Genomic DNA, 15,733 nt, shown 5'->3' on the forward strand with positions numbered 1-15,733 from the left:
CCCCCTGGACCCTCCGGACGGGCCGCCAAGAGGGGCGTCTCTGCTAAAGCAGGTCAGGGGCCCAGCAGGTGACGCGGTTTCCCCAACTGGAGGACACCGCTCGCTCTTAGAGGCAAGCGCCCCAAACCCATCCCTTTTCTCAGAGGTCCTAACCTAACACGGAGTCAGAGACAAAGGTGACTCGTGGGACTGAGATGCTCGTTCTGGTCGCCTGGTAGGTGGCCCTGCGCCATCCCGGCTGGGATGCCAGGCTATTCCCAGCCCAAAGCTTCCATGAGAGGCGTGAGCTTGCTTCTCTTTCCGCCCTTTGTGTCCTGGAGTCAGGCATGCAGAGGCACAGGCGCCGGGGGTAGGGGCAGTGGGGCAGCTGCCCTCGGAGCCCCCCAACCCCGGGCTCATCACCCGCCCACCAGTCCTGTGGGGCTACCCGTGGGGAGAGGCACGGGATTTCTCTCCCTGTCTGGGGAGAGCTGACTTCCTTGGAGACTTAGTTCACTGATGCTTCAGTCCACTCGTGTGATCCTTTCACTGGACCCTGAACTGAATTTGTTCTTCATTTTTCTTATGAGGCTTCGCTCTGGCTGACAGTGGAGGGCCGGGTGGGAAGGGCTCCTTATCCGCTGTCTGGTCTGGGGTCGGCCCGGTGGCTTTGGTCCAGCAGCACCTCCCTGTGTGTCCCCTTTATCTGTCCCTCTGTGATTTTAGAAGGAATTTCATAGAAATGGGAACTGGAGATTCGGTGTGGATTGAGCAGAAAGTGTAATCGTCACACTGGCTTATTTGCAAGAGCAGTAAAAGGACACTAAATATTCTGCCTGCGCACATGTTCCCGCCTGAAAATTACTAGCCTCTTAATTTATGATTTTTGGAGCAAATGTTCTTAAATCAACAACATTGATTTAAAAACAAAATTATCAGCATTACCTAGTGTCTCACAGGAAAGAAAAAAGTCTAGCAGATCACTTCACATTTAGCTTTGAGATGTTACCAGCCGTCAGCTTTCTAAGCACCCTTTACCCTTGGTAAGTGCAGTGCAGTGAAAACGCTGGCACGTACATGAACGTCCAGCAGACTCAGTTCATCCCGAAGACCCGGCACGTTGCACGCCTTCCCGGGGAGGTTCACATCCATCACGGAGTAACATCTGTCTTCCGTAAACACCACCCCAAGCGCCCTCCTTCTCGGAAAGTTGGGCCGAGGGAACCAGCGCAGATCCCCTCCCTGCCAAGCCTTGCGTCACGAGCCTTCGAGATCAATAAGAACGTTGTGGTGGTTGTTTCAGAGCTGATGTAGTTACTTGTCTGCAAGCCGACACTTGACTCAAAAGGCTGGTCTGGTTTCTGTGGTGCAAGTGTGGCCTTCGCTGGGCCTGTCCTGGCACCGAGCTCTGGGACTGCTCTGCCCGGGCAGCAGCTGGGCCCATCCCTCAGTTTCATAGTGAGTAACCCATCAGCCGGACCAGCGCCTCTGTGAGAGGACACGGTGTCTTTTCCGTCAGAACCACCGTGGCCCGTTAGTTAGTAGGAAGGAGGGAAAGAACAGAATGGAAAACCCATCAGATGCCTGGCTGTGGGCTCTTCAACTCTGGAGAGACAGAAAATGTGGTGGCCCTGATTTTCTTAATAACTGGGATAAACGCAGAAGGTTGTAGGCCATTGAGCATCTAAGGATGAGATGATGCAGAAATGCATGACTTAGAAAAAGTTTCTCCGTTCATAGTTGAAATGCACAGTGTTTCTTGGCTTTTCTGTAATCGGTTGATATGGTTTGTATATTAATTCATGTCAGGCTCTTAGAATTTCCTCTTGGAGTTTCTGTCTTCCTCCTTGAAAACTTTCTGTTTCATTTTCAGGGAAATGGAATCCTTTGGGTCTTACTGTTGAAATATAGTTTTGTTGTGTCCGATATTACTTTTAATTTCACAATTGCGGGGTAAATAAACCATTGTGCAGTTGGAAAAAAAAAAAATTGGCAGAAAGGCAGAATATGTTAAAGACTCTTGCTTTTCATCGCAGGGAGATTTCCCAACTGGAGCGGCTCTGTTTTATTCTGCCTCTGGCTAACATCTAAAGATCAGTCATAGAGCTCCATGCAAATACTTTCATGTATTAGAAGAACAATATTTTGACACTCATTGACACAGCAAAGAAATACAACCCTAACGTAGTGTTCAGGAGGACAGTGAAGACATTGTTCATTCATGTGAGATGCATGTGAAAATGTTGTGTTGTGTTAACAGAAAAGATGCCCCTCAGCCCTTGACCGTCAGCATTTGCCGGGAGAACCGCTTCTGGTTTTCCACAGGATTAGACAGCATTTTATTCTTAATCACGGGACTTGAGCAGAGTCAGTGGTACGGTCAGACTACAGAAAATTTTAGTCACCAAAAAATAAAGGTTTATTCTCCAGAGTCTAGCAATTTGAGTTAAGCTTCTCTCGGGTTTTTGTTTGGTTGTTATTTTCTTTTTTGGGGTGGGGGGGGGGGGCACTTTAGAATATTTAAAGACTTGTTATGTTAACTATTTTGAAAATATTAATTCAATTTATCAAAGGCCTGATTTTCTAAATTTCATCTAAAGTTATAAAGACTCAAAAAAAATCTGTCACTATCTATGTGTTTTTAAAATAACCACACTTTTAGGAGCTCTCTTGTTTTTTTTTTTAATTTGAAGAACATAAAGGAGCTTTTGGTTGAATTTTCAGCAGTGTGGAGGGGATGTAGTCTGTAAATTACTGGGTTTTTTATATGTAGTGGCATTTCTCTCCTCCCGTGTCACTAGGCTCAAATATTACTGCTACAAGAAATGTTTTCTTAAATAGAACCAGCTTCCCTTCCCATCTCTCGCAATCAAGGACACTACTGAGTCAGCATCTAGGAAATAATTATGATAACAGAAACATTACAGTCATGGGCAAGACCAGGTTGAAAAGAGCAACTTAACCTCCCAGAAGATCAAAGCTTACATAGTGTTTCTGTTGGGGTGTTCTTGTATTTAGCAACCAGAAATTAAAGGCAGAATGATTAAATCTAAATCTATTCAAGCGTAGTTTTAAGAGTATGGAGGGTAGACTGACTTTTAAATTGAAATCCTGATTTCTGTGAATCAGGATGCTGTGGTGAAACACATTTGAAATGAGTTTCAGTGAATGCGTTGAATGGGCACCAGCTCCCCGGTGACAGGGATGCGGCGTGTGCCGGGCTGAGGTCCTCGGGGATGCTGGACGGGCAGGTGCCGCGCTCGTGGGTCTAGGAGCAGACGGATGAGGGTTCTCAGAGCCCTCCCGCCGCGAGGTGTGCCCGCCGCCTCCCCACTCCTGCCAGCGGCCAGCGGTCACCCCTTGGTCCCGGTGGCTTGGGGACGTGGCGTTCCTCCCTCCTCCCTGAGGATTCTGGGGCCCGGGTGCTGCCTTACCCCTTGGACCTGCCTTCTCGGCGCTGATGCATGGCTGCCCCCCGCCCCATGCAGGGACTGGTCCCCAGCTGTCTTCCTCCGAGCTCGTGGCACAGGGAGCAGAAACCAGCTCGAAGAAATTCAGGTGGAAAAGGAGTCATCCCAGGGGGCGTTGGGGCACGTCCCAGGCCGGGGCGGTGGAGTCGCTTGCCGTGCTCCGGGCGCCTGCCCCTCGCTCCCCCCATGCCTGGGGTCCCGCCCTCCCTACTTCTCGCCCAGCAGGTGTCCTGCCCTGGTCTCTGAGGTGCTCCTTCTGCCTCAGGCCTCCCCCCGGCCTCAGCAGGGCGCTGACCCCCACTCCGGAGTCAGGCATCTCCGGTGCCCAGTGCCATCCTGCACATTCAGTCTCTGGGCCTCTGATCACAGGCTTTTTTGAGACCCCGATTGGCCCAGAATATGTCTGTGTCCACCCTTGATATGGGACTGGGAGTGGGGGAGGCATTGGGACGGGCCCCTGGCTGAGCGTAGCTCTGGCCTCACGCCTCCAGCTCAAGCCGGGGGGCGGGGGGTGGGGGAGGCCTGCTTGGGATGGAGGTTGTCCGGAGCTTCCAGGCCTGATGTCTCCTGGAGGCTCGCTGGAGTTCATGTCTCAGAAGTTCCTCCTTAAGTCAAATGCTGGGCTGTTAGAGCCTTTTTCCTGCGTAAAGGGTGGATGTCCCTAAGCCAGGCTCTGCATCCCCCGTGTCTGCCCCCACCTGGCATCCTCCCAGTGCCTGGCACTTCGCGGGCTTCCGTAAATACTTGCTGACCGACAGGTCAGGTCCCCGGGCTGGTCCGCATGACCATTTAGAATAGCAGAATTTCCACAGGAAAATGCATGGGAGTGTAATGCAGTGAAAAGAAAACGAAACAGGGGATTGAGGCTCTCGTCCCACCTCCGGCCAAACTAGCTGTGTGACTTCAGCCAGATCACATAACCTCTCTGGTTTCAGCTGCTTCCCCGCCTTTTTATGAGTTGAATTGAAAGACAGCATCTCTGAGGTCCTTTCCAACTATGAAAGTCTGTGGCTGTGAACAGAATGGGGATTAAATTCACTCCACCTTTTCACTCTGCGTGCCATGTATGGACGCAGGACTTTGGTCCTGGAGGTGAACTAGGTTCTCCCAGGTGCCAGGAACCCTCTCCAGCTGCGTAACCACCGTCATCATCATCATGATGAATAATAGTCCGTGAGCACTTACTCTGTTCCAGGCACTGTTCATATATTAGCTAATTTAATCCTAAAACGACCCTACGAGGTTGGTGCCATTATTCTCATTTTCCTGAGGCCCTGGAAGATTAAGGAACTTTCCAGAAGTCACCCAGTGACTCCTGGAGCCGAGGTTTAACCCGGGTCTGACTCCAGGTCTGAGGACCACAGCACACACTGGTTCTCGGTGTGGTCCCCAGGCCAGCAGCATCAGCTTTGCCCTGGAACCTGCTAGACGTGCAGATTTTCAGGCCTCACCCAGGCCTACTGAGTCGGCCTCGCTGGGGCTGGAGGAGGCCCGCGATCTGTGTGTTAACCTCCCAGGAGGCTCTGATGCACAGACTCCAGCACCCCAGCCTGCTCCCTGAGCACTGGCTGTCATCGTGCCCGTAAGTGTCTCTCTGGGTCTTTGCTCGCCACTGTTCCCACTGGGAGGCAGGGGTGTGGTGTCACTGCCCATTGGTACACGAATGAGACAGGCATTCAAAAGTCAGACGGTCATAAACTGGGAGCTAGTTAGCCCACTTCTCAAGGTCTGTCTTCTAGTTGGCATCACCGATGTAGTCACTGCAGGAAAAGTCAGGTGGTGGAGACGAGGAAGGAGGGAGGGGGAGAGGATGATCCGCCAGCTGTGTCCCGGGGTGAGCAGGCCGCCTCCACGAGGCCCTGCAGGTTGAGCGGCGGCGTGAGGGCAGCTCACACACGAGAGGGGGGCCCTTCTCCCTCTGCGGGGCGGCTCCGTGGCCCGGCTGCCCCATGAGTGCCTGCCAGCCTCCTGTGTTCGTGGGCACACAAGGGGTGCCCAGGTGAGCTGAGACGTGCCCGCGAACACAGAACGTGCACGGGGCTTCCAAGGCTCAGTGCATAGGAAAACAGCGTAAAATACCTTGATAATATTCTCTATTGAAGCGACAATGTACTGCATACATTGGCTTATAAAGCACTAAAATTAGCTCTGCCTTTTCCTTTTCCTTTTTTAATGTGGCTAATAGAAAATGTTAAGTTATGTCTGTGGCTTGCATTGCATTTCTGTGAGGCAGCACCGTTTTAGGGAACCTTAGCTTGTAAAATCCCGTCTGCGTTTCCCTTCACGCACATAATGTGATGTGTTTATCAGGGTTTAGTTACCGGTAACGATGGCTGTCAGTACCGGAACCCAGAGGTCCGTGGCGAGGCTCAGGCCTGTCACTCAAGGGAGCCCAGAACCAGCCCAGAAGCTGGGCCCCTCGGGTCAGAGACAGACGAGAGGCAGAACTGGGTGCTCGGGACGGCTTTGAGGGGGAGGTCACAGTGAAGTCACAGCTGCTTCCCAAGGGTGAGTTGAGGCAGCCCTGGGCCGGGAGCCACGAGCCGGGAGTGGCGGACAGGTGGCCGGCCGTGGGCGTGGGCGTGGAGTCACTTCCTGCTGTGCCGCTGAGCCAGGAACGAAGTCTGGGTGGCTCGCCGGGCATGTGAGTGGGAGCAGGTATTGGAAGCACCTGGAAGGGGTGGGCGGCTGGGCTCCAGGAAACAGCACTTCTGGGAAGTGCGTTGTGACAGTCACGGTGTCGGGGCCCGTATGCCAGGTGTGAGTCCTTGAGCCAGTGTCAAGCTGACCGTCACCGCACGGCGCAAGGTAGGCAGAGCTGTGCAGGGACGCTACAGCAGAGGCAACAATGCTTATGTCAAAGGCAAACATAAGGATTGCATTGCTGTATTGAAACAGCTGAAATTACGGTCATCACAGGACTGCCCGCCCATCCTGAATGCCCTGTCACAGTGTGACTTTACTGCTTTTCTCATGGCGGGGGTGGGGGTGGGGGTGGGGGGCGTTCCCCTTTGTCTGGATCTGGGCTGTGCCTGCCACAGTAGTCCATGGAGGGGCACGGCGGGGCCTCCCGAGGCTTTAGGAGGCCTTGCAGATTCTGTTTTCTGAGGAAGCTGGGCCACACTGGGTGAGAGGCTGCGGGGACAGGACACGAGGAGGAGGGCTGGGGGGCGGTCCAGCACGGAGGACCCAGGCCTGTGCGGGAGGCCATCTCGGCCAGCAGCCCAGGAAGCAGGGAGGAGCCGTGCTCCCGGATTCTGAACTCAGGGTCCTGAGCAGTAGAAAGGCTTAAGCCAGAGCTTCGGGCTGGCGGATTAAGCAGCGTCCTCTGTCTGTACGCGCGTTTTCTCTTACGGTTCTTTCCTACGTTGTTTACGGGGTCACGTAACCTTGGGTACATACCGTGCTTCGTGTGCTCACTCAGAGCGTGTTGCGCTGGGCATACGTGTCTGGCTGTAGAATTCGCTCAAATTAATTTCCAGTCCTAAAAGTCCCACAAAATGACATTCCATAGGGCTGGGCAGTGTCTTTATCGATGCCCACCCTTTCCTGCAGGACGACGGGAGGGACCCCGGTTTCACTGTCGGGGCCTGGCCTCCTGGCTGAGGGGCAGTGCAGACTGATCGGGGTTGGGCTACTTGGGGCCCACACTCACCAGATCAGTGCCGGGAAGTGAGGGCAGCCGTGTCCCGGGGCAGAGAGTGTCCTGATTTTGGAGAGAGGGTTTTGGGAGGACTTTAAAGTGGAGCTGCAGGCCCGCCCTGCACTTTCCTTCTCCTCACACCGTTCCACAGCAAGTATGCAGCCTTGTTCAAACAGGAAGAGTAATGGAAAAGCTGAGTGGGCCTGGGGAGAGGGCTGCAAGGGGGGACGAGGACCAAAACGAGACAGACCAACAGCACATACGGGCCATAAGGAGTAGCAGCAAAGGCAGACACCACGGATTCAAAGAAGCTTACAGGCAGCGCGGTTTGGTTCCATTTGCCAGAAGCCGAGGTGGGCAGACGAGAGCCCGTGGGCCAGTCGCAGGTTGTGTAAATAGCACGGCCGCACCCACCTCTTCCTGTGTTGTCTGTGGTCGCTTTGTGCTCCAGCGGCAGAGCTGAGTGGCTGTGTTACAGCGTGTGGCTCGAAAGCCTAAAGCGTTTACTCTCTGGCCCTTTCAGAAAACGTTTGCAGAGCCCGGACTTAAAGGAAGGAAATGAAGGAGTTAAGCTAGAAGTAGTCAGTAAAGACACGGACAAGAGAGAGAAAATCATTCCAGAGGTTGAAGGCACATTAGCAAGAGAACTTTAAATAAGTGTTATTAGAAACAGTCAGGTGAACAAGCAGGAGGAAATCACATAAAATAATATGGAAGAGAACAAGGATAAATATGATGGGGCAGCAAGTAACAGACCTGAACACAGAAGAAAAGAGATACAACACATGCATAATTGGTGTGCCTGGAAAAGAAAAGGAGTGCATGGAAGCATGGAAGGGATAAAATGTACTCAGAGATCAATAAATAACTACATGACCTGACCCTGCATACAGAGAGAGCAGATGGTGCTCCAGAAAACTGGGTCAGAGTGATTCCCAGAGGACTAGAGCTTTCAGGCTGTGTGTTGTCACCCCCAGCCTCGGACTTCGTAGCTTGGTGGACCTGGCTGGAACAAAAGGGCAGGGCAGTGCAAGTGTTGGTCTGGCCTCTTTCAGTGCATTGGTATCAATGTTGAATGATACGTTAATAGCAAGAGCTAGATAGCCTTCTAAATTTGTTTTATTATTTTTGGTGTTTTTAGAAATGTATCATCTAATGATTTTTTTCCTGTCCAGTAACTTCATACTTTTAAAATGTCTAAAAGACCCTTAATCAAAGGAATCCACAAACAACAGTATTTTCACCCGTGAAGGAATTAATAGACTGAGGTTTGGATTTTATGCTAGATGATTTTCTCGATACAGTGGTGTTTGTTAGTCATTTAGTGCCTGTTTCCCAACTATGTCAGAGCAAGGGGTACTCCCCCCGGGCTCACCCGCCCGAACTGTGTGCATCCCACAAAGCATAAGACCCAGCCTAGCCCAGGACTCCTTGAAGTCCTGATTCAAGCTGAAAACACCAGGCTTCATGATGAAAACAGCTACTGAACAGAGCTGAAAGGAAATGGACGTGAACGGTTCCACACTTAGAATCCTTTATGGGGAATTTTAATCTCCATTTGTTCAAACGACTCTGATTTTTATTAGAATTATTTCATAGAATTTCTCCCCTATTTTTATACATATGTTTATATATTTATGTGCGTGTATGCGTTTAGGTTATTTTTATGACGTAGCCCGTAAAGCACAAAAGCACAGGACTGAAAAGGCAACAGTCAAATGAACATAGTTAAACATAACCTTGATTAACAAATCTCGTTATTCATGGATGACAGCTCAGTTAATAAGTGTCCGTGGCTTGGATACTGAGCCGGAGGTTAATGGCAAGGTGGAAGCAATTGTCGAATCCAGGTTCTCAAGACAAACACACATCACAGCCCGAAAGGCACGCGTGGAATCAAGGCTAGCTGGTCGGCTGTGGTGATGCCCTTTGGCTGTTCTCCACCACTGGTCCAGCTGGGAGCCACTGCAAGCTCCTGGATCCAGGAAAGAGGAGGCCCCTCCACCGTGACTTCCACGTTCGTGACCTGTACGGCCGAAGAGCAGGTGTGGGAGAGGAGTATTTTTTTTTTTTTTTTGGCTGGGGTGGGGGTGGGAATTTTTAAATGAAAGTTTTATTTTGACTTCTCTAAATTAGGTTTGTAAAACAGATAGATTCACTGTGTAGTTACAAGAGAGCACATATCCAGATGGAGCGGATACTTATAACCACCTAGACTGGGCCTTCAAGCGTCAGTGACGTGGAGTCGGGTTCCCCCTGGACTTTATGTGCCTTAAAAGCAAGATGAATATGGGACATGGTTGGAGAGCTGCGCTGTTCATTTACCATCAAGAGACATTTTGATGCTGAAGGATCCCAAGCCTTGGTACATTCCTCCCTGTGGGATGGATTAAAAAATAAAAAGCAGGCGATGTTTTCGTTTGCACTGGTGATCAGGGCAGGGCAGAGGTAAATAAGTGTGTGAGGAGGTGGGGAAGTCAGTCGTATCCTTATGGGGCCCCTCATTCCGGGAGGGACGGGCCCAGAGTGCAGACGCCTGAAACCTGTCACCTCAGGAGCGTTTCTGCACCGGAAGCCGGAGCTGGGTAGGGACTTGAGCGCGGGGTGGCCGGCCGAGTCGTGGGTCACATGGCCCGCATGTGAACAGGAAGGTGAGGAGAGGTGAACCTTCGCCTCGGCCGTGCCATCCGTCAGGGAAGAAATGGACCAGATCAGCGTGTGCAGCTGCATGAGGACGAGCAGGCCTGGGCGCTTCCCACACAGGGGCCTTTGTGCTGGACACGACTGGGCATCGCGATGGGCCGCGCGGCCCCGGCTCGGTGGCAAATTACTAACCCACGATCGCCGCAGAGCACGGACTCGTTCATCTGATCTGGAGTGTCACCGGCCTTCATTTACCAGTCAGAGATGATTCATTATGCGCAGTGGAAATTCAAACAAAGCCTTTCCCTCTGCGTTTTAAAACCAGTAAACTATTCAGTAATAACAAATAAATCTGGAGCTGTACATCCTTTCCCGCCCATTCCCAGGCTGGAGTCTGGGACAGGATGAACTTTAAAGGAAATGCCTAGAAATTGGTAGGTCAAAGGCCGCGGATGGTCGGCTGGAAAAGAAAAGGGCAGATTCTTGGCACTCAGCTGTGGTGAAAGTGAGGGCCTCCTGTGTGCCCAGATTCCCGGTGGGGACGGAACGAGCACCAGGGAGCTGGTGCCGGTGTCTCAAGTAATCCACCCTCGGCCAGTCATCATATTTTCTCCTTTTATTTTTAGCAGCCCTTGCTTTCTTTCACATGATTAAAAATATGATTTTTTTCAAAACCATTCCAGCCCAACATGGTGTTTAAAAGAAATAAAATAAGCTGAGCAGTCCTGAAAGGCCTACTTGAAATGTTATTTTTAGAATGGAAAGTCAAGTAAAACACCCTTAAGTACATACACTAATCCCTCAGAAAAACGTTCAGATAGAAATTCTAGCCAGAAGCATAATTTAATTTTTCCTAAAAACTTTGGAAGCATTTTGAAGAAAGCCAAAACGTGTGTCTGTGTGTGTGTGTGTGTGTGTGTGTGTGTGTGTGTGTGTGTGTGCGCACGCGTGTGTGTGCACACAGCACGTGAGAGGATCAGCTTAGTTGGGGAGGTGCCCAAAGGGCAGCTCGGGCCAGTATAGCCAGTGTGCTATGCCATCGTCCCAGGGAACCTGGAGAGACACAGGCCGTGCCAGGGCCCAGGCTGGAGGAGGAGGGTATTCCAGGCTGGGTGGACACCTGCAAGACGCGGACACCAAGAGGGGCCTCTCGCCTCTGCTGGTGCCCACGACCAGGGCACCTTCGAGGAGCTGAACAGCCAAGGGCGCTGGCCCAGGGTCTGACCCTCGGGGCCGCACGCACCATCCCGATGAAGAGGACAGCTTGCATTCTGCGCCTTTTTAGAACTGATCAAGCTTTATTATTAATATAATTCATGGAAAATTTTTAAAGTGTTATAAATAAGTTCATCAACTATAATCTCTTAATGCAAAACAAAACTGCGGATCTTTCATGAATGTGAACAAACCCCTCTCCCGCCAGGACGACTTCGTCTGATGCTTCTCAGCATGTCCCTGACCTGCGTCTGCTTCCAGCGTCCCACCCGGGGGCCGCCTCTGCAAGGCGTGTGAAATTGCCGAAAGCCTTGTCCTCTGTAGGACAAAAATACAATTTAAAACAATCTGGAAATAGACCGAAATATTCACAAGAAAAAACTTCGAGTACAGGAGAAACGTGCGCGTTTCTAGTTTTTAGAAGGCTGCCGTAAATTGAAATGAATAAAGAAGAATTAAACTTTACTTGAACTAAATCAGCAAAAACTTTGCTGATTGTGTTTTCTAAAAGAAAAAGCTGCTCCACTGATCTCAGAAACCTATTTTTCAGCTTATCCAACAGCAGCTAGGGAGACACCAACCAATAGTTTTCTATAGATGTTACAACAAGAGTTCAATGCACATAATATTGGGGACTCTGTGTTCTAATGAGGTGACTATTGCTTTCACCTATTTTATTTGGAAAAGTGGGTGTGAGTGATGAAAAAAATTTTTACTGAAGTATAGTTGATTTATAATGTGTTTTAGATGTACAGCAAAGTGATTCAGTTATACATATATATGTGTATATACATATGTACATTCTTTTTCAGATTCCTTTTCATTATAGGTTATTACATTGAGTTGTTTTTTGTTTTTGTCTTAGATTTTTTTCCTAAAGAGACTGCTGCCAGATATCAGCTATACTTAATTTTGTAAAATCTTCATCTTCTGTCTGTGTAAACAGAATCTTTAAAATCAGTGTACGGCTCCAAGCTATAGGAACTCTAGGCCTGGCTGCTACGGTGAGAGCCATCTGAGCTGAGTTTGGGGGCCCTGTTTTGGGTCTTTCACCTGCAGCTAGACTTCTGGCTCTCCTTGAAAAAGCCTGTCTGCGAGATGCACCCACCGAGCCCCTGACCTTCAAACACAGCTACTGAAACCTTAACTCTGCGCAGACGTCTTCACTGCCAGATAACTTGTTAAAAGTGCTGTTCGTTATATGATTGTTTTTCCATTAAGGATTGTTGGATATTTTGCTTTACCGTGTCACCGCAGTGGTAAATTTCCAACTTTACTGTTAAGAAATTTGGTCCTACTTTGGAGGATAAACACCTGTCCTTAAATGATGTTTTCTTGCCTTCCTTCCATGATTCTTAAATATCCTTTGAAAAGTTTATTCGGTGCAGACGCTCTTCAGCATCTCATACCTGTGAACTGTAGTCCAAGGTCCTGCTGCAGACAGAGGTGCTGCAACAGCTGCCCGGCCTGTGCACCTGGGCTGTACCCAGAGGTCCCCAGATGATTCTGTCTCACGTTAGAGTTTGAGAACCACGACTGCCGTGGTTAGGATAGTGGACTAGATTCGTCGTCACCGTCTGGCTACACAGGTTAAAGCATCTAAACAAGGAGGCCGTTAGCCCTTGGTTGCCAGGGTCACTGCACCAGAATCCGAGGAAGTGAAACTTCACCAGTAGCTCACCCGGCTTCCCAGATAATCAAATAATTGCTTTGCTCTGTTTCGCTTCACTTCTCCTCTGTAAAAGCCTTGCCCCCCTGCCCCTGCGTGGGGAGCCTCCTGAACACCTTTGGAATCAACGTGCACTCAGATGAACTCCTGAGAGTTGTTGCGTGCCTCGGTTTACCTGTTAGCACTGGCCCTGTCCGGTGATGTGCGTCGGTGACATGATACTTCCCGAGGGGCCGCTGGGTCCAGCTTTCACGTGGCTCTGCCTCTCTTTCTAGGCCATGTGGCTGATGCTGCAGAATGATGAACCCGAGGACTTTGTCATAGCCACGGGGGAGGTCCACAGCGTCCGGGAATTCGTAGAGAAGTCGTTTCTGCACATCGGAAAAACCATCGTGTGAGTATGACTGATGGACGTTTGTCAGACGTGTGCTCGCTGTTCTGCCTGCATTTTGTCTTTTTCCCTCTTTGCTCTTGTAAAGCATGAAGCGGGGACTCGGTCCCAGTTATAGTGAGAGTCAAATGTTTGTCACCATCTAAACTCAGTTTTTTAAAAATTTCTTTTCTCTTAATTTTTAACTATGTTTTTAAGGTTCTTACCTTTTTAACTTTAAATTTTGTATCATGGTTTATACTCAGTTTACTAGGATTTTACTGTTGCTCATTACAGATCAACGTGATAACATAAAAGTTACACAAACGTTTTTCAGTACTTTCACTTTATATTTGAAGTTTTTGAAACCATAGAAACTTAACAGAAAAGTTTCAAATGCATGACCAGCATAATTCTTTTCTCTGAACCATTGAGCGTAGGCCCGTGCCCCTGACTTCTGTGAGTGTTTCCTATAAACAGAGACATTGTCGAACAGGAATGCAGTGCAGCCATCAAGGTCAGGAGGTGGCACTGCTGAGCGAGTGCCGTCTCACCTGCAGACCTCGCCTGAGCCTTGCAGCTGGGTCAGTGCTCCACTTTATACCAAGTGATCCACACACTACAGCTACTTGGTGCATTACACACATTTTGAAGTCAGATTTTTATTGGAATATTTGAAAGATTTGGGGGAAATCCTTCACTACAGATGGAAGCTTCTTTTTTGGTGATTGTATTATTGAGATAAAATATACATACCATAAAATTTACCATTTTAATAATTTTCAGGCATACAGTTCAGTGGCGTTAAGTATATTCACAGTGTTGGACAACCATCACCACCATCCGTCCACAGAACTCTTTCTTCTCCCCAAACTGAAACTCTGTTCCCATTAAACCCTAACTCCCCTCCCCCTCCCCCAGCCCCTGGCAGCCACCATTCATTCTACTCTCTGTCTCTGAGTTTGACGACTCCAGGGACCTCATATCAATGGAATCACACAGTATCTGTCCCTCTGTGACTGGCTTATTTCGCTGAGCCTGATGTCCTCAGGTTCCATCCTGCGTCAGCATTTCACTCCTTTTTAAGGCTGAGTAATATTCCACTGTGTGGATGGACCACGTGTTGCTTCTCCATCATCTGTTAACACCTGGGTGGCCCCCACCTTTTGGCTGTTGTCAATGGTGCTGCTGTGAACACGTGTATACAAATATCTGTTTCAGTCCCTCCCTGCTTCCAGTTCTTTGGTTTATAAACTTAGGAGTGGAATTTCTGGGTCATGTGGTAATTCTGTGTTTAACTTTTTGAAGATCTTTCAGACATTTTTCCGAGATTCACTTTTAAAATATAAGAAAGGACTTCCATTTCTAGCTATGATGGAATAACAGAAATCAGATTAAACCTTCTATCTTGAAAAACTAGGAAACTATATGAAATATATAAAACACCGTTTGGGCGACGGGCAGTGCAGGACCCCGGGTTTCCTGGAGACATGGTCTCCACCAGGGAGCGTGGAAGAGGAACTTCAACAGAGAACAACCGTTTGCTGAGAGCCGAGGAGGTGGAGGTCAGAATTCAGAGAGTCTGAGGCACCTGGATGTTGTGGAGCCGTGTGATGAGGAGCCTGTGGCGTGGTGACCTGCAAAGAAAAAGAGTTCCCAAAACGTGCATAAGGATCCCACTGAGTCCTTACTGAATATCAAGAGGACATTCCACTAGCTTGGATGAGGAACTGCCTGGGAGGTGGAATTGAAGGTTTCTTAGAGCGTTCCCAGGCTTGGGAGGCACCTGAGCTTCAGCTATAATGGAGAGACCTCGTTCTCACTCAGTGACCATCCTCACTCAGGGGATGAAGTAAGATTCCAGAAGAGCTATGCCCCAGTGATGGGACTGATTCCCAGAGTAAAGGCTGCTCTAGACCCAGGCTAACAAAGCTTAAACACAAACTTCAAAGGGATCAGACTGGATACAAATAACTTAGCCTTCGACCATTGCAAAGCCCAGTGTTCTTCAAAGGAATACAGTGAAATCTAGACTCAAAAGCATAACGTTTCTTTTTCTTTTGATTTTTATTGGCGTATGAGTTGCTTTACAATGTTGTGTTAGTGTCTGCCGTGCAGCAAAGTGAGTCAGCCATACGTATACATACGTCCCCTTTTTTTGGATTTCCTTCTCATTTAGGTCACCACAGAGCATTGAGTAGAGTACCCTGTGCTGTACAGCAGGTTCTCATTAGTTATCTCTTTTATACAGAGTATCAATAGTGTATATCTGTCAATCCCAGTCTTCCAGTTCATCCTAACCCCCACCCTTCCCCATTGATATCCATACGTTTGTTCTCTACGTCTGTGTCTCTGTTTCTGCTTTGTAAATAAGATCGTCTATACCAGTTTTTTCAGGTTCCACACATATGTGTTAATACAGCAGTCCCTGAGCTTTTTGGCACCAGGGACCGGTTTTGTGGAAGACAGTTTTTCCACAGGGGGAGGGGGGAATGGTTGAGGCCGTAATGCGGGCGATGGGGAGTGGCTGTAATTACAGATGAAGCTTGGCTCGCTCGCCCACCGCTCACCTCCTGCTGTGCCGCCCAGTTCCTGACAGGCCACAGACTGGTAGCAGTCCACAGCCCAGGGGTTAGGGACCCCTGCATTAACGTACGGTATTTCTTTTTCTCTTTCTGACTTACTTCACTCTGTATGACGGTCTCTAGGTCCATCCACATCTCTACAAATGACCCAATTTCATT

At 49.3% G+C, this 15,733-nt stretch overlaps 1 protein-coding gene across 4 annotated transcripts in view; it reads left to right on the forward strand.

Moving 5' to 3' along the window:
* Positions 1-15,733, forward strand: part of GMDS (GDP-mannose 4,6-dehydratase) — a 479,365-nt gene that overhangs the window by 373,409 nt on the left and 90,223 nt on the right. For all 4 annotated transcript variants that reach the window (XR_004352102.1, XM_032648007.1, XM_032648008.1 and 1 more), the window contains one exon: positions 12,895-13,013. Coding sequence is in view for 3 of the 4 variants with exons in the window: in XM_032648007.1 (XP_032503898.1) it covers positions 12,895-13,013 (119 nt within the window). In the remaining variant the exon portion in view is untranslated. The remainder of the gene's footprint in view (positions 1-12,894; positions 13,014-15,733) is intronic.

This window comes from Phocoena sinus, chromosome 11 (assembly GCF_008692025.1).
Source record: "Phocoena sinus isolate mPhoSin1 chromosome 11, mPhoSin1.pri, whole genome shotgun sequence".
In the NCBI taxonomy this organism is placed as follows: Eukaryota; Metazoa; Chordata; class Mammalia; order Artiodactyla; family Phocoenidae; genus Phocoena; species Phocoena sinus.